At 35.9% G+C, this 26,317-nt stretch overlaps 1 protein-coding gene across 1 annotated transcript in view; it reads right to left on the bottom strand.

Annotated features, from left to right (window-relative positions):
* The window catches only part of PPP2R2A (protein phosphatase 2 regulatory subunit Balpha), a 77,049-nt gene extending 52,883 nt beyond the window's left edge, over positions 1-24,166 (bottom strand). Inside the window, exons 1-2 of the mRNA XM_016154290.2 lie at positions 23,857-24,166; positions 21,939-22,013 (exon numbers count right to left, since the gene is read on the bottom strand). Coding sequence (XP_016009776.1) covers positions 21,939-22,013; positions 23,857-23,863 — 82 coding nt within the window. The 5' untranslated portion in view covers positions 23,864-24,166. The remainder of the gene's footprint in view (positions 1-21,938; positions 22,014-23,856) is intronic.
* Positions 24,167-26,317: the final 2,151 nt, after the last annotated feature.

Below are 26,317 nucleotides of genomic sequence, written 5' to 3'. Positions count from 1 at the left end.
GAGAAAATAGGGAGTTACCATTTAAAGGGTATGGAGTTTCAGTTTGGGAAGATGATGAAAACAGTTCTGAAGATGGTGGTGATGGCTGCACAAAATGTGTACATTTTTAATGCCATTGAACTGTACAGTGAAAAATGGTTAAAACAATCTTATGTATATTTTACTACAATAAAAAAATGTTATCTCCTATAACAAGAATTATTAGTTAGCTCCCATAGGCCTAAGGCAGGGTAATTAAATCCAGGGTTAATTAATTCACTTGTTTATTTCATCACAGATCCAAGTTCTTTTTATCTGACAATCTTTATCTAAAGGGTTGGGAACTAGGGTTCTCATTGTGGGAGAAAAAGACACAAATATATACAAACATAATTCTGTGGTATTAGATTTAAATTGGTGGATCGGTGTAAACTGATTTTAAAAATTGTATTACAAACTATTTCAATCATATATAAAAATATGTAGAAGAGCAGAGAATGTATCCCTATGTACCCGGTACCCAATTTCAGCAATTAAAAACTCACAATCTTGTTTTCTCTACACGGCCGTCTCATGTTATTTTATGCACATCCCAGATCTCAAATTATTTCACCCATAAATATTTCAGAAGGTGTAAGACCATTTTAAATATAACCAAACACCATTTATCTAAAAAAAAAAAAAAAAAATCGATAGTACTTTCTTAATATCAAACATCCAGTGTATGTTCAAATTCCCAATTGCTTATGCACAATTTTTTTTAACTTTTTCAATTATGACCCAGTAAGGTTTTCAAACTAAAATTTAACCTTTTAAGCCTTTTTAAATCTATACGTCCCTCCTGTTTTTTTCTTACAATTTATCTTTTGAAGAAACTGTGTATTGCAGTTCTTCCTACATGAATTCAAGATTTAAAACCAAAACAAAACCCCCAAATTTTTAAATTTCCTAGCTGTCTAGACAAAATGACAGGACCTAGAAATAATGACACTCCAGGAGTAAAGAATACAGCACATAAAATGGTTTCTAAATACCATTCTCTACTAACAGAACCTAAGGCTCAGTGGAAAAATACTGATTCCAGCCAGGTCTGGACACAAAAAGTACAATCTGAAAAACCTTGTGTCGGTAAATAGGGAGTGATCCAAGAGTGACTGGAACATGTAAAAAGGGACACCGAGGGGATTTGATGGGTCTCTCATTTATCCAAATTTCAGATAACTTGAGCATCAAAAGGAATGGTGGCATTGAAAGACTGTTAATACAAAGAATGATGATAAAAAAAAAAAAAGAACCTGAGTCCACAGTGATACCAAAAAGAGATGTAAAAAATCACCCTTCTGCATCCACCAATGCAGAATGCCTCAGGCAAAGACCATGAATGAATGCCCATTAATTACAAATAGGGAAAAATTTGAGCGATCTGGCAGACACTACATGACCAAGTGATCAAACTAAGAATCATTAATAATGAGACAAATTTACATGATTTGATGCACCAGGAAGTACATATTGTGTACACTTATGTAATATATCTTGCCCAAAATATTTAACCTGGATTTAATTAAAACAGTTGGTGAAATTCAGAAAGTGATATTTGATAAGGTAAAAAACCTTGACTCTTCAAAATTAACCAAATGCTAACTGAATCCTAGATTGAAAACAAAATTTAAAGACAGTTTTTGAGCCAGCTGAAGAAGTTTAAACATGGACTGCGTGAGAGAACATTTCTGAATTAATGCTAAATTTCTTGGGTATTATAATGGTATTGTGGTTGTATAACATTATATTCTTGTTCTTAAGAGATAGATGCTAAGTTATTTAGGGGTAAAGAGCCATATGCTGTTTCCAACTTACTTTCAATAGACCTGAGGGCAGGAGTGCAGATCTGTGTGTGAGAAGAGATAAACCAAATGTGGCAAAATGTTTACAACTGGTGAATACAAAGAATAGCTACAGTGTATTTATTTTTCAACTTCTTTATGAGTTTAAAATTTTTCAAAATAAATTGGCAAAGGGAGGAATAGAAGGAGGGAATATAGCAGCTTCAGATATATTCTTATATACTGTAGCAAAAAAAAAAAAAAAAAGAGAGCGAGAGAGAGACTTTCTTCTTTGGGTTCTTTTTAGAGCTATGAAGCCTTTCGAAGGGCCACTGCTCTCACTCCCTGGCTCCTTCCAGCCCTCCTTGTATAGATCTAATATTATGTCTAACTTCGTTTCATATTTAGCTTAGTTTTAAAACTGTGAACCCCCCTATGAAAAAACCCACCAATGAAAAAAATGCCAGACTGGCCTTTTCTCACCTAGCCATACATATGAAAACCAAGATCTAAGACGGCATAACTTCCTCAAATCATCACCCAGCCTAATAGCCTCCCCTATTCGAAGCAGGCTACACAGGGCACTCATAATTGAAGAAAAAGTCACATCTCTTAAAAGGGAGATGTAAGCCTTTTCCGCACCCCATCAATTAAGACACAACCAAACCAAAGGTGAAGATTTTTAATTTTTACTATTTTACTATTTTAATTTTTACTACTCTAGAACCTATCCCATTCTGCACTAACCAACATTTTATCTGGCAATGAAAGGGTATAACATTTTTACTTTTTAATTTCCTGAAGAAAATTTCTAACACTAGGTGCAGATGAGGTAGGAAGGAAAGAGCACTGAACTAAGGAGTCAGCATCCTGAGTAAAAGTTCTAAGAATTACTAGCTATAGCAGAGTCTAACTCCCTAGGTGGCCATTTTCTCCCTTTTTCCTTTTAGTAATAAAACACCCTGGCACCCACTTTCCCCCTCCACCAGCAAAACCACAAAGAGTTTTAACAGGAAATAAGAGGTTACATTTCTTGGGCTCTGTTGAAGCCACATGATCAAGTTCTGAAAATGGAATATGAGTATAAAATTTCCATGTCACATCTTTGAAAAAAGTTACTTGCCTTCCTCTCTATCCTGGGTGCTGAACAGATACGTGCTTGATCTGACCACGCAGACAACAACAATACACTACAGAAAGGTGAACAGCAAGACAGAAGATAACCTGGGATGCTGAATAATCTCTACCAAAAGCAGCTTATGAAGAGGAAAAAAGTAGATAACATTGAGTATACTATGGGATTAGGAAGGATAGTCAATTTACACAGGGTAGTCAAGATTGTGCAAAGCTCTGAGTAAAGTATATTGTAGGTTACAAAGGGAAGTTCAAAGCCTTCAGCAAGATTAAGATGGTATATGTTCCTGGACCATCAAGAAAGCCCCTGTGGCTGGACCTACTAGTGAGCACAGGAGAATGACAAAAAAGATCTGAGAGGCAGGAAGAGGCAGCCTGGTGTTAAGCATAGAAATCAAGGGATGAGTGCTCCTGATGAAAAACAGAAAAACTAATATTCCCTTAATTCTATGTCTTGGTTTCAGAAACAAATGATATTCCCAATAAAAGATTATGATCTCAAATGCTCTGCAATTGGTAACTGACTACAATCTTACATTTTATTTATAAATGTCTTTACTCTAGGACCAATATTTTAGTTAATTAAAAGTGATTTGAAGAGTAGAAAAAAACTTAAAACTCATTCATATTTAATAAAGCTAAAGCTTTCTCTGACATTTTAAATGTGAACAAATTTCATATATGCACTCAGTCAAATATTTCATGAGCACCTATTATGTACAATAGACACTGCTGCAGGTACTAAATATATAGCAGTAAATAAAGACCCAGTCACTGTAGAGTTTAATAAATCAGAATACATTTCAAAGTTTGAAAATGGTAAAAAGAATAATAATAATAAATAAATCTCAGTGCTTTTGGCTTCTAAATTCCTAAAATTTAGGTTTGGAAATACAAGTTAGTGTCTTTTAATTTATCTTATTTTGCTGGAATTAAGAAAAAGAATTCCACAATTTAACAAGTTTTAGTGTATTAAAACAATAGTACACATCATGATTTAGATCTAAGAAAACAATTAAACTACTTTGATATTAAAAAATTACAAATATAAATTCTGTGAATTCTCCCTTTCCATGCCAGAGAAAGTGATTACCAAGTGTTCTGAGATATAAAGGAAACCGAACTATAAATATTTTAATGATACACTTGTTAAACAAGGAGATTTAAAACACATTCATTTCTTTCTCCCCCTCTACATCCCACTAAAATGATAATAAGTAAATAAAATTTAAGACAATAAGAACAAAGCAGACATACAAGGAAGCAGAAAGAACACAGACAAATGTGCTGGAAAATGGAAAGCAGATAACTCAGCAGGATAAAGGAAACTGAAACCCAAGAGCATGTGGAAGGAGTTGCCAAAGAGAGGCAAGCAGATCCACTCTACAAAGGGTCAGGAAAGGACCACTGGGAGGCCTGGGGTTCAAAAGAGGGATATTGGATGAAATATCTACATGAAATGCACAGAAGCCCCACTCAGAGGAATAGAACTACTTTTGCTTTATAAAGGTATCAGTGAAGTACCAAATTGAAAACAATATTAAGTAAAAGGATGCATACTAAACAATAAGATACTCAGCTATCTTCCTGACTCCCAGAATGTCAGCAGTCAGACTTGACTATGACATTTCCCACACACACACCTGCCCCAGATGAGACCCTGGAAGTTCCTTCTGACACTGAGACACTGAGGTCCCTAGCTCATCACCTTACAGTGAAGTCTACCAGCTAATTAGCTCTGCCAGTGAACACAGAATTTCCAAGCTACTTTTTAGCACCTCGTCCTTAAATGCTAATAGACAACCAAGGATCACCAGATACTGCAGTCTACTATCGTAAATAAAAAAGAAACTCGAAACAAATGCCAAGATTAGAAAATTTTTAATAAAATTAATCTTCTCAAAGACATTCCATTTACAAAACAGACAATGCTGAACAAAAGGAATACTCCAAAGGAGGAAAAAAGCTTTAAAAAATTTAATAAAATTGGAATTGTAAAAATCAATGACAGAGCTGGAATGGATGAATTCTCCCAGAAAGTAGAACAAAATGTAAACACAATGGAAAATATGAGTGGGGAAAAAAACTACAGAGAATCAGTGCAGAAAGTCTAAAATCCATATAACGTGAGTTCCAGAAAGAATAAATAAAACAGAAAAACTCTGAAGGAAATGAGTGAAACGTTGAAAGGGCCCAATGAGTACTAGTCAAATTAATGAAAAAGACCCACACACAGGCACATGATCCAGAAAGGAAAAAGAAGAGTAAACAGAAAATTCTGAGGAAAATTATTTCCAATCACCAGCCAAACATGGAACTGTGAAAATAAAGACATCTTTTCCAGATAGGCATGATCTCCTAAATGGTACTACCCATAAACTCCTCATGAAATACTGGATGCTGTGCACCACTAAAATGAGGGAGTAAGCCAGGTAGAACAAGGAGATCCCACAAAAGAGAGGTAAAAGGAATTCCCACCATGGTGAAAGTAGTTAAGAGCAAAACGAAATCCAAAGGACAACAGCTATGCAATAAAATTAGAAAACACACAGGCCAGACTGAAGAAGTATGGGAGGAATAAGCTCAAGGCAAAAGTAAAACCAGTAATATATCTCATGTGCTTAAATATGCTGATAGGAGACTTCATGATAATTGATAGAGTCACAGAAAGTCAAGCAAATCACTCCAGACTGAAACAAAATCATGGAGGTAAGGGGGAAACAAGCTGATTGGATTATCTGGTTCTTTCAACCATGTAGAAAGTTTTATTGAAAGATGCAGAAAGAAAACAATGACAGTAGAATCAAACAAAGAGAAAAATAAGGTAATTATTAACTCTAGAGAAAATGTTATAGCAGAAGGATATACTCATAATTCATTACATAGCAGCAGTGAACACTATCTATATGAACATGTCTACTCTTGTATTAGTTTCCTATGGCTACTGTAACAATTTACCACAAATCTGGTGCTTTAATACAACACAAATTTATCTTATAGTTCTGGACGCCAGAAGTCCAAAATCAGTTTTACTGGACTAAAGGTAGTTTTACTGGACTAAATCAGTTTTGCTGGACTAAATCAGTTTTACTGGACTAAAGGAGCTAGGCTAGCTCCTTCTAGAAGCTATAAGGAAGAATCTGTTTCTCCTTGCCTTTTTTTGCTTCTAGAGGCCACCTTAATTCCTTGGCTCGTGTGACCCAGTGTGACCCATTCCTTACTCAGTATGACCTCTTGGTTCCAGTTTCACAGCCACTATTTTCCCCTTAGATCTTATCTCCCTTTTTCCTTATAAGGGGCCTTGTGTTTACATTTAGGGCCTAGAAGGAAAATCCAAAATAATATCCCTATCTCGAAATCATTATTTTTAATCACATCGCAGGGCCTTTTGCCATATTAGGTAATATTCACTAGTTCCCAGAATCAGAATGCGGATTTTTTTTTGGCGGGGGGTGGGGGGTGGGGGAGGGGAGATGGTATTATTCAACCTGCTACAACTCTGAACACTAGTATAAAAATACTGAGAAAATAGGGTAGGAGCAAGCAAGAAGGGCAGAATACAGCTCTATTCTTAGCTACCATTTATATTTGAGGATGCCTAAAACTGATAAAGAAATAGCTGTATGAGGCATGTCTAGAAATTCTAGAGGAAAATAAATACAAGAAGAAATAGCTAGAGTCTGAGGAAGGAAACTCGAGGTGAGGATAGATAAAGAGGGACAGAAAACAGTTTTCCTGACTAGCATTTTGAAACTGTTAAAATATATGCATGAGCTTACAGATAAAATCAAAATCAGCCTAAAACAAGCTAAGATCAAGTACCTGAGGAGGGAGAGAAATCTTGATTGGAGACTGAAAAGGTACCTCAAAGCTCATGGAGCAAACGAAATCACAAATAAAAATTAAAAGGTTACTCATGTATTAGAGGTTATAAACAACCAATTTTGGAGTTAAGATTTCATTTGTTAAATTCATCCTCACAGTACGGGGGACAATTTATTTAAAAAGACAAATAACTAGCAAAAACAAACAAAAAAACCTTTTGGCAGGATCTGAGCTAAACTTGAAATACAAACACAAATATAACAATCAGGAATGGCTAACATGTAGTAAGATGCAGGCTGCTCTTTTAACTGCCAGTACAAAGCTCCCCAGGAGGTGTTTCTTCATTTATTGAACAAATGTTAACTAATGTGAGAATAGCACAATGGATCTGTACAGTCTGTCAGAAATGTTGAATAAAAGGATTAAGATACTGTACCTGTCCTCCCTTCCCTTCAAAAAAAAAAAAAAAAAAAGGCTATAAGCTGCCTTGTCACTCCAAGTGTGGACTGCAGACTACCAGAGCAGCAGCAGAAACATGGCCATCACTGGAACTGATTAGAAATGCAAAATCAGTCTCCATCCCAGACCTTCATGCAGAATCATAATCTGCATTTTAACAAGATTCCCAAGAAATTCATAAACTCAAAAAGTACTGTTATTGGGGTAATACAATTCTTCTGACAAAACACCGCACACTTCTGAAGGAATCAAGGGAAGGAATAAGAGTGTTCACTGGTATAGTAAAATTTGCTTTCTCTTCAGATTCCTGTCAAATCTTTTTTGCCGGGATCTATGTATATTCCTCGGCCTACTCAAGGTCTGGTAAAGGATTCAGACCATCATAGAACAGCTGAAGAGTGAAGGAAAGAGTAATAAGAAAATATTTATAATGTAAAAGAAAATATGACATGATGTTGCCTTAGGCAACAAAGGAGTGGGGAGGAGAGAGGGGGAGAGGTACACAGGACTTTTTAGAGCCTCAGGGGCTAGGGGTCAATACTTCTAACAAGGTTTTCCTGATCATGCCTTCAGATGATCCCCAATTCCACTCCTCCCTTCTAAGGGAAAATCAAACTAATAGCAAAAGATACTTTGGGCTCTAGTGCATGGTCAAAGTCCCCCCTTGCTCCCCAATTATATTATTTATGAAAGCAGATGTAGAGTATACAACCACAAGAAAGAACAAAACACTGGAGGAACTTGAGAAAATGAGAAAAAAAAATTAAAAAGAAACAAGTTTGAATTTTTGCTGCCACACATTAATTTTTAATTAGTCAAACTAATAGTCAAAATGTAAGACTCCAGCCTAATCCCAATTCTAATGAAACGAATCTTCCTACTTCTTCTCTTTGGATTTCCCAAACTTCTAACCCAACCAAGCTAAAGTTGTTTTCATTAATGTAACATACAATTAATGCAAGTGCCTATAACTGTGTTCAAAAAAAAAAAGGCTGATCTTGATTTAATTGTTAATCTGTTATTTCTGTTAATCATGCATTAAATAACAACTGCAGCATCTAAATTTTCTGAGTGATTAGTATGTGCCCAAACTAAGTTGTCATGTACATTTAATCCTCAGGAAGAAAGTACTATAATCCCCATTTACAGATAAGAGAACACACAGTAGTTCTTAAATGTTTGTTTCCTTACACTCTGCCTTCCTTAGCCTAACAAAAACAAACAAACAAAAAATCACTTCATCTACTTCAGCTTCCAAATTACTTCTTTGAGCTTCCATGCAACTTTCCTTAGCTGTAACATAATCCAAGGGGAAAAAGGGGACTGTGCTACCACAAATGAATAAGGAAAAAAAGCAGCCACAAAGAACAAAAGGACATGAACAGAATTCTACACACTAAATACAAATAAGTGGGATTTTTCTGAATGGTAATGCTGTGCCTGACATTGTCAACAGGTCAGGAAATGGGAGCTCCCATTTACTGCTGGAGGAAGTGAAAGCCAAATTTAGAAGAATTCAGAAAAGTATTTGGTAATACACATCATAAGCAATAAGAAAAAGATTACATCTTTTGACCAGCAATTCTACTTCTAGAAATAACCCTTAAGCAATAAATTTTCAACAAGAATGTTCATCATCAATTTATAATAGCAAAAATCAAAGAACCTAAATGTCAAAATTAAATACACCAGAAATCCAATTAAATATCATACAACCATTTATCTTCTTCCATGTTACTAGGAGGAAAAAATACAAGACTATACAGGTAATGCCAGTTTTGAAAATATACATTCACAAAAGAGAAAGGACCATAAACTGGAAAGATCTATTGCAAAAGTTTAACAGATGTCATCTAAAAATGGTGAAATGATATGAGATTTTATTTTTTTCATTTACTTCTGGTGGTTCTGAAATCAGAAGAACAAAAAGAACATCCAACCCCTGGCTCTCCCACTTACCAACTGTGTGACCTTGGTCAAGTTACTTTATGTAACCTCAATTTCCTAATCTATAAAATGAAAATAATAATACCTATCCTCCGAGGCTAGTTGAGAAGATTAAATGAGATAATGTATGTAAAAGTACCTACACTGATAGCAGTTAGCTAAGTTTCTTGAGCACTTATTTTTAAAATATATCAGACATTTTATGTTCAGAAAGTTATTTTTCCTTAAAGAATAAAAATTCTTAATACTAACAAAATACTGCATAGCAACAATAAAGCTGTATTCTCATCAATTTGAGTATATAACTAATGACATTTTGGCATTTTAAACAATATTAACAAAATTCCCAAGAAATTCAGTTGAGAATTAGAGATGGTAAACATGTGAACCAAAGGATCTATGTGTTTAAAAGACACATTAGGTCTTTAGGATCTAGCCTATTCTATAATAATGGCTAGTATAGTCCTAATTACACAAACACCAAAAAGACCTGGTCATTTCAGATACCATCAGATAAAATAAGATTCAATTGTAGAAAAGTATAAAGTCTAATTTAATAAGGAGTAAGACACAAGCTCTCTAGGCATCAATGAACCCAAATAGTTATTTTTAAAGACTCGGATCTCTTAGATATTAATGATAAATTTTACTTAGCTTTAGAGCCCACTAATTGCATATCTTGATGCATATCCCAACCTGTACGATCTTCTCACAACTATTCGGACTGAAGCTATAGAAATCACAGACCAGTTAAAAGAAAATGGAAGCTACTTGGGCAATTTATCAGATCCTCTCTAAGACAGAGCCTACAGACCCTGCCTATCATGGATTTCTGGAATGTATTTTCCAACTTTCAAATCTGAAATGATGAACATACTCTGGTTAAGTAAAAACATGCAACATGAAATACTTCTGGAATAATAAATTTGTGACAGTACCTCTGGGGACACAGAACCTGGAAGAATGGGTAAGAGAAACACTTTCACTGTACACATCTTTCAATTTACCATTATGTATGTGTTTAATCCAAGTTAGTAAAATATCAAAATAACTGCCTTATTTGGTTTTTAAAAAAGATGTGCAAACTAATTTGGTTAATACAGTGGAGAAAGTCAGATGGAGATGCACCCTGTGTACGAAAAATGAAAGCTTTTTCTTTTGTGAATGTAAGTTTTTTCTAAATTTTATTTTATTATTAGTTTCAAGTATACAGTACATTGGTTAGACATTTATATAGTTTATAAAACATTCCCCAATTGCTCTCTCCTCTGGCTCTCCACCTAGCCATTGCATTAATGCTAACTGCATTCCCTATGCCATGCTCCCCATCGCTGTGACCATCTATCTCTATCAACTACTAATATGTACTTCTTTAACCCCTCACCCCTTTCTCCCAGCCCCTTGTCACTAAATTGTCCTCTATATTTGTGAATCTGTTTTTGATTAGTTTGTTCTTTTTGTTCCTTAGATTCCACATATAAGTGAAATCATATGGTATTTATCTTTCTCTGACTTATTTCACTCAGCATAAGAACCTCTAGATCCATCCATGTCCTTGTAAATGGTAGGATTTCATTTTTTTTAATGACTAACATTCCTTTGTATACATGAACCATAATTTCTTTATCCAATTGTCTGTTGATGGGCATTTAGGTTGCTTCCATATCTTGGCTATTGTAAATTGTGCTTCCATGAGCATAGGGGTGTACAGATCTTTACGAATTATTGTTTTGGTTTTCTCTGGCCAAATAACCAGGAGTGCAATTGTTGGATCAAAAGGTTTATCCACTTTTAATTTTTTGAGAAACCCCCAGACTGTTTTCCATGAATTCAAGTTTTTTACTGGTTCTAGAAACTTGTTTAAGAAAGGGAATCCTACCTTGTCTCTCCTGTTTATTTTTTAGTTTATTTACTATTACTTTTTTCAAATTTAGTATACAATTCAACAGTTTTTACTACTTTCACAGAATTGTGCAACCGTCATCACTATCCAGAACATTTTCACCATCACTTACAGCTGCCAGCAGTCACTCCCCTTACGCTCCCCACCTCCTGGCACTAGCAACCATTAATCTTTCTGTCTCAATAGATTTGCCTATTCTGATTATTTCATATAAATGGAATCATATAATTTATGGTCTTTTGTGACTGGCTTCTTCGCCTAGCATAATGTTTTCAAAGTTCACTCATGTTGCCTATATCCATACTTCACTCCTTTCTATGGCTGCACAACAATGTATGGACACATCACCTTTCCTTTATATATCATCAGTTGACAGACATTTGGTCTGTTTCCCTTTGGTTATTAAGAATGATGTTGCTAGAAACATTCATATACATATTTGTTGAATACATGTTTTCAATTCTCTTAGGTATACACCCCAGAGTATGAGTAATGGGTTATATGGTAAATTTATGTTTAACCTTTTAAGGAACAGCCAAACTGTTAAAAATGGAGGTTTTGAAATATAGTATACAGAGGAAAAAAGAGACAAAGGCTTGTAAACTTTTTACCACATTTACCTAGAAAATCTCCACTAATATTCATCAGTAAATTCAACTCACAATCATTCAAAACCACTGAAAGACATATTTCCATGTCTTAGAAAGACTTGAGATATAGGTAATTCTTTCATTTAATCCCCAGGAACAACTAAGTATTTGTACTACAGCACCATTTCAACATCAAACAACAATGTCAACTTCGAAAAGAGAAAATAATTTACTACTTACATTCTAGCATTACCTGTAAAATTTCTGCATGGGATTAACCAAGGATCTCCTAATAACATGAACAGTTTAAATATCAAAAGCCACACAATGCTACAGAACATGTTAATTTTAATAAAATTGTCCTTAATAATATCTAAAGTGAAGGAACCACTTCTATTTCCTTCACATACTCCATAGTGCTGGGCACTGAACATATATACTTGTTGACTTGTGGATGAATAAATAAGGCCTCACTTTAGCTCCACCCCCTCCCTATGAGAACCAGAGATTTATATTTAATCAAATAGTATTTTTAAAAATTGAACCACACAGAAGCAATGTGGGAGCCTAAAGAGCAGACGGAAGAGTTTTACTAACTCATAATATTAGGTTAATATTGCTCAACTCCTTTGAGTCTGTGTCCTCATTTACGAAATGATGGTATCTACCTCTACCTTGAAGGCTATTGTTAAGAAATGCAACCTTGATCATTCCTTACCTACAATTTCATTACAAAGAAATGCAATGTAGTTATCAGAATTTCCTATTATGCTGAAGACTTTGCTCAAGGGAAAGTGATTTGTAAAATCTATGGGGTTTGCTATTTTTAACCAGAAACCACAGAATAAATGAGGTGAAACTTCAGTCAAAAATTTGGATTTTACTTAATCCTATCCTGAAAGAGACTAAAAATTAAAGTAATGTAGTTTTAGTTTTCAAATTGTTAAGCTAGGATAATAGATTTGTCTCACAGCAATACCAAGCTGTATTCTTTAATATCCTCTAATCTGATACTTTCATGTTCTGACTGGGGCTCTTTCTGTCCACCTTCAATCACTTATAGGAAGTACAATGTTCCCTGCCACAGAACCCCAGCTATATATAAAAGACAAGGAGCGCACAATAGCTAAGAAGTGGAAGTAACCTAGGTGTCCATCAATGGATGAATAAATGAAACGCAATATATACATACATTGAAATATTATTCAATCTTAAAAAGGAAGTCCTGCCACATGCCACATGGATGAACCATGAAGATGTGAAATCCAGTCACAAAAAGACAAATATTTAAGATTCCATTTGCATGAGGTATCTAAATTAAGTAAAATTCGTAGAAACAAAATGCAGGGGCTGAGGGGAGGGCAGAATGGGGAGTTGTTTAATGGTTCCTGTTTCAGTTTTATAAGATGAGATATTTCTATAGATCTGTTTTACAACGTGAATAGAATTAATACTACTGAACTGTACACTTAAAAATGATTAAAATGGTAAACTTTATGTCAAATGTTTTTTACAATTAAAAAATGCATTAAAATAAGAAGAAGCCAAAACATATTTCACTTGAATTGGTCCTGCTTCTGGAAAAAATTAATAATTCTCTTTTTATGCCAAGGGAAAAAAACCTACAATCCCATCTCTATTAACAATTTTTCTAATAACCAGTTTTGCATGTTGTATCTCTACATAAAAATTTGACAAGAATTATTTATTGCCTACAACAGCCTGTTTATCTTGACATAGAGCCTTCCCAAATAGATAATAGAAAGTATCAAAAATTCCTCTTACGGTATCTTAGAAACATGTGCTCCAGGTCCATAAAATTCTTACCTTGAGGTAAGCTAGAAAAAACAGACAGAAGGTACTGAAAAGGTTCTGTTTCTACATTCATACGGAGCAAACCTGAAACTCTACAGTAGCAGATTCCAGAGCTTTAGAAAAATTTTTTAAATTTCCAATTCCCTTTATTTCGGTTTCCCTCTTAATATAGATAACTGAAGAAGAATTTAATGAAATATAAAGCAATTGGTTCAAAATCCAATAATTTTCCTCTAACATTTTTACCTATGGTTAAAGTGACAGTATTTAATTTAAAAATTAAGAAGAGAATACACTGAACCTGTCGAGTCCAATATCTCAGAGAAGGGTCATCCCTCTAATGATACATCAGGAACAATAAGTACTAACAGAATGCCTAAGAAAGAATATCTTCTTAATAGGCTAAAAATGATCATTATCATGTAAAATATCCTTGACCCTTCTAAATTTCAGTAAGCATATCACCATAAACAAAACTTTAAAGCAGAGGTTCTTAAACTGGGTCATAGTCCATGAATCCCCTTGAATTGGATAAAGAGATCATTCACAGACTTGAGAAAAATCCCAGTTGACATTTAAACATTCAAGGAAGTCAACAGAAACTAAATTTACACGAGTATATAACCCTTGGTATAGCAGTATGTAGAAGCATTCAATAATGATTTGCCGAGAACTCCACCGATGCCACTGGCAAAGATCTAGATGACGTTTCAATCAATTACTGCTAGTATTAATTAAAAATATTCATATATTAATAAAAATAGCTTTAACAAAAAACTCAATGTTTAAACATGAATGGAAAGTGGTACAGCTTGTTTTAAAAGTCCTACATACTTTGACAAAATTTTTTAAAAAGGTAGAAAAACAGCCACAAAAAATCTGAAAATACTAAACAATAGTTAATACTGCATTCTTAGAATGAGAAATTCAGCAACTATTTTAAAACAGAATTATGTTGTACTTAAAAGTAGAATTTAAATAAAAATACTGTTCTTTCACCTTTTCCTCCCTTTAGTTACAAGTTGGAAAACAGAATGTTACCATGCCAATTTTACGCCTTTATTCCAGGGAAAATACAACATCGAACTGCTACATGTTGGGCTCAAAATAAAACAATGTCAAGGGCACTAAGTTATTTCTAATGATCAGGCAGCCATCCCAGAAACGGCACTAGAGTGGGCTCTGAGGAGTTCAGTAATCCTACATTAAGTATTAATGACAACTGGACCTGAGCAGAGTGTGGGAAATTGCCCTAAAAAACACTTTTAAAGCTAAACTATCTTGGCAAATACGTATTTAATCTAAGGGACAGGTAAGTTTCAAAACACACATTTTAATGTTCTGAAGGTACCCTTTCTTCACAAGATCACCAGATGAAAGAGTTTAAGGCAGATCTAATTTGGTATCTGAAGAATAGTAAGGAAATAGTCTGGAACAGTCTCAAGTCATAGGAAAGCTTTAAGACATTCATGAACAAAGGCTTCACATTATTCTGATCACTTGTGGTTCATGAGAATCTTTTAATGCATTACAACAGTTGTCAGATATTTCTGGATGGCAGGATTTTCCTTACACTATTAAAATCTGATAACCCCAAAGACCTTTAAATTATAAAATATTTATTTAAAAATAGCAATAAGAAGCCATATACATTAATAAAAGTTATAAAAAATGACTACTGCCCCTCCCCCACCAAAAACATTAGTGAGAAGAACGGCATTGTTTTATACTGCAGCAAGTCTCTAATGTCTTATTTAACAGAATATGCCTAGATTCTCTAAGTACTTCTGCATTCAACATACTACTCTGGTTGTGCTGTTTGTATTAAGAAAATCCAGCCTCACAAAGGTATACATACAGTAGGAAAGGGAGGAATATTTTAATAGGCATTACACGTAGCTATGGATATTTCTTCCATACTACACCAAAAGTTGGTAAGTGGTAATTTCTTAAAGGTTTGTGAAATCTGAAACCCTATCAGTTACATTAAAATCTAAAGCTCTTTCAGTTTTATGCATAATTTTTTTTTAACATCACAGGCATTGGTCATTTGTAAAATACCGATTTCGAGTTATGAAAAATTTCCAAATGCTAACACATTTCATTACACAATATCAAAAATCACAGTCATTATTGTTACTACTGATCTCACCTGAAAAATCCTTAATTATTGGGAAGTTAGTTATCAAGTTCCAGATAGCAGATATGCATTTTCCAAAATTCTGACTTTTGCATGAAAACTCAATATTTGTCATGGGCAACAAATACTATCCATTGAGACAAAATTTATTGAGACAGATTTACTATCCATCTAAGAAAATGTCTGCCAAACATCCAAGTCTGAATAACCATAGTTTGTCAGTAGTTCTTACTAGTAAAAATGTTACAAGAAAAGAGCAGCTAGTTCAGCTTGAAAAGCAAATAATTACACCAACGCTTTTTTCCTCCAGACAAGCACTATGCTCTGGTCTGTAGCAGAAGTGCTTTATGTGTACACTTCCCATTTTGTTATACACAGAAACAAACGTGTACTGAAGAGTCAAGATTTAGTAAAATTAATAATGTTTACTGCTTCATCAAGGACATTCTTAAGAAAATTTGGCATTTTTTAACTGCTTGTACTTATATGAGGTGATGGAAGATGACCATGACAACTTACTGGTGGTACTGTTTGGTGCCAAGGACTTAGTTCATGATAAGGCGCCAGCAGATTTACCCATGCTGTTTTTGTACCACTGGTACAAATGTGTCTTAGTGTTATTATGAAAACAGTTTCAACTTCATAAACCTTTTGAAAGAGCTGAAGGTTTGCCCAGACCACACTTTGAAATGCAATAAATGATGGCTATTTTAACAATGATTATGGACCCTCTTGACTAGAAACAATGCACATATGTACCAGCACACACAATTTTACATACAATCTCAGAAGGTTCGTAAAGCCCTTGGAGCCCATTTATAACATTCTAGCTTAAGAATTCCATTAGCAGAAAATTCACTCTAAGTCTCCAAACTGAATTTAATTACTTCAAAAACGACAATAATCTAGTAGGCATTATAAACTCCGTTATAACAAGTCACATTTCAACAACCTCAAACACCTTCACCTGAACTAAAAGAAATAGTTCAGGTCCGAAATAAATAAAATCACATTAGGGAAAGTAAAGGTTTGAAGTAAGAATCCCAGCTCCACTACCTACTCAAGCATACACAGTTAAAAAATTAACCTACCACACCTAGTTTCTCATCTGTAACATGGAAAAACAACAGGATCTACTTATATTGTGGAGTTTTTGTCAAAATTAATAAAATTAATATGTATAAAACACCTAAAACACTACCTGGCACATAGTTAAGCACTCAATAAATGCTGCCGGTCACGATTACTTAAGATGGCCATACCATCTCTTCCTTATACTATCTAGTGGTAATATTTACATTTGATTATCCATAAGAAACCTAATTTATATAACCCCAGGCCTTTACTTCTCTTTCCTTCTACTAAGAAAGCAACTTGTACACCCTTGATTCTTTAATCATAATTTCCATTACCACCTAAGAAAAGGGAAAAAAGATTATAGCTGAGGATGTTAGCTAAAACACCTCTCTCCAACCCTTCAATTTTTCTACATAACAACAAAACACTTAAAATAGTTTACCTTTTCCCCTTAACTAGGCAACATAAGTGTTTAAATATGTAATACATATAATCTTTTCACTAACAAAATAAATTCTTTGCTTTAAACAATCTCTTGTCATTCTGCTTATTCCACAATTTTTAATGATTTTAAAATTCAGTTCACTAAAAGAGTATTAATACCTGCTTAAATTTTGGTTTTTGCTTATTTTAATAACCTGAGACAAAATGTCAGTCAATACTTTTTCAAAGCCATTACCTCTAATTTTTTTATCCAAAGGAATAAGTAAAAAACTTAACATCTTAAAAGAAAACAAGGACACTGCCTAATACTAGATAAATATGGCCATTCATGTTATTTAATAGGGAAATTTACACGCCTTTGAGTATACTGTGTAAGTACTAGACCTCCATCAGTAATAATGCTAGTATTAAAAGAAAGGAAGTGTGTCGCATGGTGTACAAGGTAATAATGTTAAATAAAACCTTTGCTATGGATCATTAGCATGCCGATATTTGAAATTTGCAAAATACAGATTTCTTCCATTTTTTCTACTAATCCTAGTGCGTAAATCTACCATACATACCACTCTAAGAAACACAGAACACAAATTATCTTATATTCCATTTATACTGTAGTATTACATATGGAATGAATTTAAAACCATTAAATATTATGTGATATGCCACGGATTATTTCTTGAAATTTTACTTATGTCCTTATTCGGGGAGTATTTAGACTCTACCATTGAAATTTTTCCCCCAAAAAACAGTCCACAAGTCTAAATCCTACCAAAAATAAACAGGAAGTAAACTGTTGAAAACATGCAATACATTTGGATCCAAGTTTCATAAAAACAGGCTTCATGTAATAAAAACATATTCTAAATTTCCTATAAAGTTTAAGATGATCAAATATGAGGAAAATTATACTTACATTAAGATAAGAAAAATTATAAAAATTTATCATTTAACAATATTAATATTAATGAAAATTCTAAGCCTTGAGTAACGAAGTCAAGGAAAGACTTACTTTTTAATTAAAGCTCTCAGAGAGTCCAACACCTCAAACAATTTAACCTTCCATAGTAATAATGTTGGGCTGCTTCTTTCTAAGACCTTTTTGAAAATTAACAAGATTAGAATAGGAGGAACAACAGGAATCACCTAATTCAGTCCTGTCATTTTAAGACTAAACATACTGGAACCCAGAGAAGTATTTACCAAAGTGACATGTACTAGCTTGGGATAAAAAACCAAGGTCTCCTGACTTTTCTATTATACAGCTGTATCTCATCAATACAGTTATAAAGCCTGCCAAATAAATAAATCCACGACTGCCAGAAGTATATCTCCATCAGGCTACCTTTCACCTGTTCTCTTCCCCCTTTATAACCTCATAATAGTAACATTTACATTCTTTCATTCAATACTGAACACCTACTGTGTGCTAGACATTGTTCTATGCACAGCAGTTTATATAGGACATCTGGCATTGAGCACAAAGATGTATTAGCCCTGCACTAAGCTTACAGTATCATAGTAAAGTTCGAAGTACTAAATATTATAGACACAAAATGAAATAACGGAAGATTTTTAAAATATTTCCTAAAAAAAAAAGGAGGTAAGTAAAGGAGCTATAGGCGTGACTTGAAAGATAAATTGGATTCTGGTAAGAGAATAATTGTGAGAAGAGTATCAGGCATTCCAAAGTGAGAACAGCAAAACCAAAGACTCCAAAGTAAGAGTGTACGGGACTTGTACGATATCCGTTTAGCTGGATCATAAACCATACTATCAAATAAACTTAGAGCAGTATGGGCCAGAGTGGTGACAGGTTCACATTCTAGGCTGTAATACTTGACAGTAATTAATAATCCTGTGGATACACTGACCACTGAATATTATGAGGAAAATAACACTGGAACTGCATTTAAGGTTAACTTAGAAGAAAACATAGGACAAGAAGCAGGGAATCATTTTGGAAGTTATTGCAATCCTGATGAGAGATACTGAGAACCTGAACAAGGGTGAAAGTGGATATGTGGAAAGATTAAAACAGGGCAGAAGTAAAAATGGTATGCCATAGCAGCCAACAGCATGTAGGAGGGGAAAGACAGACAATTTGGAGCCTTTAATGGGAAAAATTTGGGATGTATGATTAACATAAGACAGGTAAGCTAAGCTAAAGGTTGAGCTAGATATAACCTGTTAAGAGATTATTCTAAACCACTAGAGAAAACTTTTTAATTTTATTTCAGAAAAGTAAATCTTCCCTTAGTAAAATAAACATAATAAACTGATATGCATAGTGTGCAAAAATACCCAAATTAAAACAGTGTAATTTGAAAATTGGGTGCTTTTCATACTTAATAATTTGCATAAACATAAGTAGAAAGTCATGTTTTTATTGAAATATACATATCAAGCCACAGCATGTTAAGATGCCAGAAATGCATCAAAATTATTTAATGAATAAATAGTAAAATGCAGCTACTAAATATTAGCAGAAGAGAACTACAATTAATCCATCTTATCACAATCATTTGGTTCAGTTAGGTAAATTTGGAATCATCAATTTCTTCTGATAAAACCCATGTGCCTAGTTTGGGAGCCCATCTGCACCACCTTCTGAAATGAGACACAATGCTTTAACTAGACTTATTACTCTCAGGATTGAATAACTAGTTCGATGAAAAAGAAGCAATCTACCAATTTAGCTTCTGAAATGTAAAACTTTTAATTCGAAGTTTCAAAGGCAAGGCTGAAGGAGACCAAAGTTTTGCCGCCCCAAAATATGCCTTTTGGGATATTGATCAGAGGCTGGTTGTTAGGAAAAAAGAATGAGAAAGAACCTCTGACCCTTCCCCTTTACCTACCGCCTAAAGGAAATCAGATAGAAAAGCCTCATTAAAGGAAGGGAGAATCACCTTAGCATCCTAGTATAAACTACCTATTGCAGACAGAGAAATCGAGCAAAGTCTGTTTGTTGAACTTCCCTCTGTGTACCACTGTTTCTGGGTGGCCCAGCAAGAATTTGTTTACCACACATTCACTCTTTCTCATCTGTGTGTAAATTGTCTTTCCCTTTGAAATCCCAGACTCCTGTCCCCCATTCTCTTTTGTCCAAAATGGCATGTAAACCTCAACTGTCCAATATGTTTGAGTCTCATTTCCTTATGTATATCTGCAATCAATTTTGGACATTTTCTCCTATTTAGAAAACAAAACAAAAACCCATGTGGTCTACTGTTTCACAAGTAAACAAACTATGAAGGCTTTCTGGGCAGGGTTCATGGTCTACACCCCACAGCCCATGCTCAGATTTTAGGAAGCCCCCAACATATCTCTGATAAAAGGAATAAATGTAAGTCAACCAAGAAAGGTTTTTCAAGTATGCAGCACTTTCACAGCTTAGTGCGTATCACACAACAACACAGAGCTAATGATACATCTGAGTGTCTACCATTCAACAGGTAAAGGAATTATAAAATGGGTAACACATGATTCCTCCCTTGAACTTAGGATTTATTTCTCTAAACAAGTCAAATGACATAAGCTTCACCAAAAAACCTTGGTTTCTCCTATTTGTGTGACCATCAGTGAGTCTGTTAAATTCTTTAAGATTCCGGTTTCTCATCTGAAAATCAGCCAAGGATTCAAAAGAAACGAAACGTGAGAGTGCCCTATAAGCATCACAAATAAAATGTATGCCAGTTGGCTTCCCACAGACTCACTGAACTTTGATCAAACACTTCACTAAAAATGACACAAGCAAATTCAAGCATTCTACTGGCTCAACATAAGGCTATCATCCTTACCATTACCTGGACAAAATCTCAAAAACCAGTACTCAAATGAGTACTAGGGTCTTATTATGAGGACTATACAATCTAGATAAAGATGACTTATAAACTTTCACTAGACAACTTTTAAAAATTAAAAGGACATGTTTAATTTATCTGAGTTGTTTGAAAATTCCTACTGTAATCCAAGACAATGAATACTACTAAAATTCAAATTTTAAATATTTTTGAACAACGAAATAATGTAACTATTTTGAGGGAAATAATGCCTCCTCCACCTAAGACCATCACAAATGAGTGTAAAACCCTAACATGTCAGAACTTTAAACTTCTAAAATCCACTAAAAAACAAATTTGGGAGGAAAATTAAGACTTAAGTACTTCAACTGGTCAAATTCAGCTTCTAACAGCAGAAGAATAAGCTCCCCAGAAGACATGTGATATAGCTATAGCACTGTTTTCTTACCCACCTAAATTAATCCTTACAAGACAAAAAAATGCATCATTTGAACCAGAATGTCTTCACAGAATATGCCAATCAACAACATACTCTCAAAGTAGGCAAGTTCAAAAACAACTAAAAATCTTCCCCCCAAGATAAAATATGCTGTCAAAATGCTTCTGAGCTAAATGTTGATGGTACCTTTTCCAATTTAATTATCTAAAAATGATGTACAAATATGAAAATGCATCACCGTTTATTTGTATGTGGAATTTATATAGCAACGAAACCTTTGTCATACAGACCTTAAGATTTTTCTTTTGGTGGTTTTATATGTATATATCATCGACTGTTCTTTTCATTTAATTCAGGGAAAATAATAATAAAATGAAGCAAGCACGAAGAAAGAAAGATCTAATACTATTTTCCAGAGATGACTTTTAAAACTGTTCTTCCACTGCTTAGACAACACAAAATGTTCTTAATCTTATTATAAAAGATTCATCTGCAAGGAAATACTTCAGTAATCAAGATTTTAAGATTCTATATTCAAAAAGCATTATTAAATGCTTTCTTACCTTCTGCTACATCATCGTCTACTGCTCCTTTCACCTGAGAAAAACACCACTGAATATCATTCCCTCCTCCAGCTCCTGGAAAAAGAAAACATACCAATTAAAATTGAGTTCTGTTCATGTTTACTCTCGTAAACACCGAAATGGTATCCATGGTTGGCATGATACTAATAGCCTAGTACTGCCCACAAATACAACCACCACCCTTGAGCTCTAATTTGAAAAAAGGTTGGTCGCCAATAGTTGGTATTTCGTTAGGGGGGAAAAAAAAGTGCAATTCCAGGGAGAAAATATTTACAAGCCATGTACTGTCATTAACATGTATATGTGTTCAAAACTTCCATTTTCCCTTCCCCTCAAATACAGTAAAAAGCCTTACATTCAAGCAAGACCTACCAGAAAAGAGCAAATACCAAAAGTTAGAGTTTTCCTTTAAGTATACAAAAAGCCTGCAGAAGAGTCAATAAGGTTAGACTACCATAAAACAAGGAACGAAGAGAAAACTTCAGGAACATTACTGCCTGGGTGAGGAGTAATGATTCATATAAACCCTATCACCAAAGCACATATACAGCAAACACCACTCACCACCCATTTCTTGCATTTCATTACCACCAGCAAATCACTAGCTCCAGAGAGGAAAAGCTGAAATGAATGCTGGTGAAGAGACTGTCAAAGGAAGCTTGTTTTGCCTCCCTTCACCTTAACTCTGATTCCAAAGGACCTTGCAAAGAATTAATTTTGTTAATTTCTCATCATCTTGTGCAAAACAATTTTAATTTCATTTATTCAACAAGGTCAAAGAGCAACTTGTTTATAGCAAACCACAAGTCAAATCAACATGTTAACTTTTTCAAAGATTTAATTATCTATCTAAATATTGAAAAAAAGGCTTGGAAAATTGGTTTACTCGCTGAATGTTGTCTATTTCACTCTTAACACCAAGGAGGAAATATCCTGGATCTATGGAGAAACTGAATCTAGATCTAGAATTGATTTACTAGATGAAGATATTCAGCAACGCCAAAATGTACCAAAGTAATCCTCAGAGCAATTACCTTTCTCTTCCTTTACTTCCATTCCTTGCTAAATATTCCAACCCGGTTTTCTCTACGCATTCCCCTCACCGCCCCCCCCCCCTGCTTTTACCTAAATCTCTCTTCCCCTGGCTATTTATATCACTGAACTCCACAACTATTTTAACTAACTCTATTAAAACCCTTTTGGGAAAAGGACATCTGCACAAAAGCTAACATGCAAAACGGAAAGTTGAAATTACATTTTCCCTGCAACTTGCAGTATTAAAGGCCTTGCACTCTGGACGTAAAGGGTAAGAAACGAGAGAGAGATGGTTTGAGACAAAAAATTCAGGCCTATAGCCTCAAAATATACGTATCCAAAGTAGGGGGAAAAGCCACATATATACCCATTGTATTTTAACTTGGAAAGCGCTCTTCTTTCTCAGTGCAAAATATATTTGTATAAACACCCAAGAAAGGCTTGCAGCAAGGGGGAAAATAGTAATTAAACCAATGAAAATCCGCCAAAAACCCTGGGGCGAGGGGATGGGGAAGAGCAGAGGTAACTCTGGGCTCCAAAGCAGTGGGGACAAATCTGCACTCGCCCCCACCCCGCCCCACCCACGCCTTACCCCACAGCTCGTAGGCACACACCCCACCCCCATCCATGCCAAGATTCCAGCCTTCATTTTAAAAGCCATGTCGATATCACAGCGACCATTCGCCTCACCAGACCCCTCCCCACCCCCACCCCACCCCACCCCACCCCACTTGACCAATTCCCCGAAATCCAAGGGGCGCCCCGTGGCTCTACGGAAGGCACAGGCGGTCGCTAGGGGGTGATGGAGGGAGGAGGAAGGAAGCGGCGCCTTGTCAGTGGCCGAGGGTGATTTCTCCTTTACCTGCCATGTTGCGCTGCAAATGGTGACCCTGCTGGGTTCCTCGGGGTCTCTGCTTCCTGAACTCACCCCCCTCACCTGGGGATGGGGGGGTAGAGAGGGCGGATGGCGGTGGATGGCACCTGTGGGGGGAGGGGGCGGGGGTCGGGGGAGAAGGAAGGAGGGGCGGGCAGACCAGCCAGCAGGATGGTGGATTTCACTCTGGGGCTTCCCCGCTCTTGCTCTTTCTCCAGCAGCGGCAGCAGCAGCTACGACAGCGACGGCGGCGGCAGCGGCAGGGGAAGGCGACTCCACTTTCAAAATGGCGCCGGCTGGCCTGGCCAGTGACGTCACCCGGGGGCGGAGCCGCCGGGCTGGGCCGGAGGGGCGGGGCGGGGGCGGGGGCTGGGGCAGAGAGCAGAGGGGGAAGGGCGGGGGAGCGGCACGGCGGGCTCCTGGCCCCGCCCCTTCCTCCCCCGCCCGGCCGCTGGGTCCCTGCTGTCTTGGTCATGCCGCGCCCTGGTATGCGCGCCGGCAATCTGGTCTTCTGCGGTGACTCCTGTGCCCGCTCTCCCCTGTCAAGCCCTGCTGCACATCACAGTGTCCCAAACCCTCGTGTCAGTGTCCAGACTCTGGAGCGGGCTCAGTTGCTGTGCAGTTAAAGTGCTTGTTCGCAGGAATTTGTGCGGGCCCTGTGTATTTTTAGAGAATACCCGTATTGCTGCTTAAAATAGTGACCCTGTGGGTTAGCCCTGAGGCCATCGAAAAAAAAGGACGGTGGTACAATTCGCTGCTGAGCCAAGGTGAAAGTTCACGGATCTGAGAAGGGCGTACGTAGCTGGGCTGGTTCCATCTGGGTGACCCGGGAGCTGAGGCGAGAGTCCTTGGCGATTGAAAGCAGTTAAGAGTGGTTTCTAAACAGAAAACTGAGTTTGCTCGTAGCAGAATATGGCCGAAAAAGTGGCCCAGTTCTGTTTCGCCCTAAAGTGTAAAAAAAGTGGTTAAGAGCTGGGCTCTGAAGCCGGCCTGCCAAATGCTGACTCCACCACACGTGAGATGATGGTAACAATCCTACCTTATTTCGAAGATTAAATGACTTAATTTGAGCGCATGATAAATGTTAGCTGCAGTTATTATTAAATTTGTATAGAAAGCATCTTCAATAGCGTTAAGAGGTATAAGGAAAAAAAATAAAAAAAGAAACACCAGTCATCAGCCAAGAGGGTATGTGCACTTCATTGAAAGATGCGTTAATGATGTGGTCACAATATACTGTATACTTTACATGTCTCAATCTCCGCAATACTCCTATGAGACAGATAGCTACATTTTCCACACACACACACACACACACACACACACACACACACACACAAAACACCTGCAAAAAAATTCACAATTTGACATTAAGGTTGCAAGGAGTGATAAGGCATTTGAAGACCAAGGGCAAGTTTACAGTACTGACACTCCCTGTCCATCATTTCCACTTTCTACCTTATTCTTGATCTCCAGAAGAGTTCAATTGTAAAACGTTTCCAAATTCCTCCATATAGAACAGCTGCATCATTTTATTATTATCGCTCCATTTCTACATTGTTTCTCACTTTACCAATAAACAAATGAAAACTAAAATCCACCCTGTTTCTGTTACCTTTCAGCTACCTGTACAAACAGGTACAAAACTTCAATGCACTGTGTGCTGTATTTACTTTTATTTGTATTGACTTCATAAGTGTATTCCTCTGCATACGCCTTTACTATTCAGTTTCTTTTTCACTAGTGAGGGCTCTCCACCTTAACCAGAACTCAGGGAGAAAGGAGAGAGAGAACAGACCATTATTAAACTGGGGACTGACATCCCTATATGCAAATCATTTTTCTTTTTTATGCTTGTTTTTTTGCCATGTGTAGGATTCGAATCTTCGCACATCCTGAAAAGGATTTAGTCTACATAAACAATTTATTCTGCTTAGAAGTCAATAAAGCTTGCCTAGAAACTAGATATTTCCACCCCTCTTTCCTTCTTCAGCCAGTAAAATGTTTTTTAAAAAGCGGTTCAGATGTAACTGCTTCCAGGAAGGCTTTGCTGATTTTTCCCCCCCATTCCCTACCCACCTTAAGATGGGCTGGGGGCCCTTCCAAAATATTCTCATAAAATCGAATGCATTTCTCTCTCACGAGGTTATGTTTAAATTATCTAAGTATGTGTCTGTTATTAGACTGAATTCTTTGAAGCATGTCATATTCATCCCCATGTTACCAGCCACGTGATTTGTTGGGTTAATGGATGAATCAATAAATCTCTCTGGCTTGAGGAAGAAAACCAAAGGAAACTTGGCTCCTTAAAGCCGACCATATCATAAAATGTTTTTACTCACCTTTCCTATCCCTGGAAGAAAGAGGGATTTTACATATATCTTGGTCATTCTGATCTATATTTGTTAGGCAATAGTTGGTTAAATATGTAAAAGTTGCTTATAGACAG

This window comes from Rousettus aegyptiacus, unplaced genomic scaffold (genome assembly GCF_014176215.1).
Source record: "Rousettus aegyptiacus isolate mRouAeg1 unplaced genomic scaffold, mRouAeg1.p scaffold_m13_p_16, whole genome shotgun sequence".
NCBI classification, from domain to species: domain Eukaryota; kingdom Metazoa; phylum Chordata; class Mammalia; order Chiroptera; family Pteropodidae; genus Rousettus; species Rousettus aegyptiacus.
This window is presented reverse-complemented; position numbering and strand designations above follow the sequence as displayed.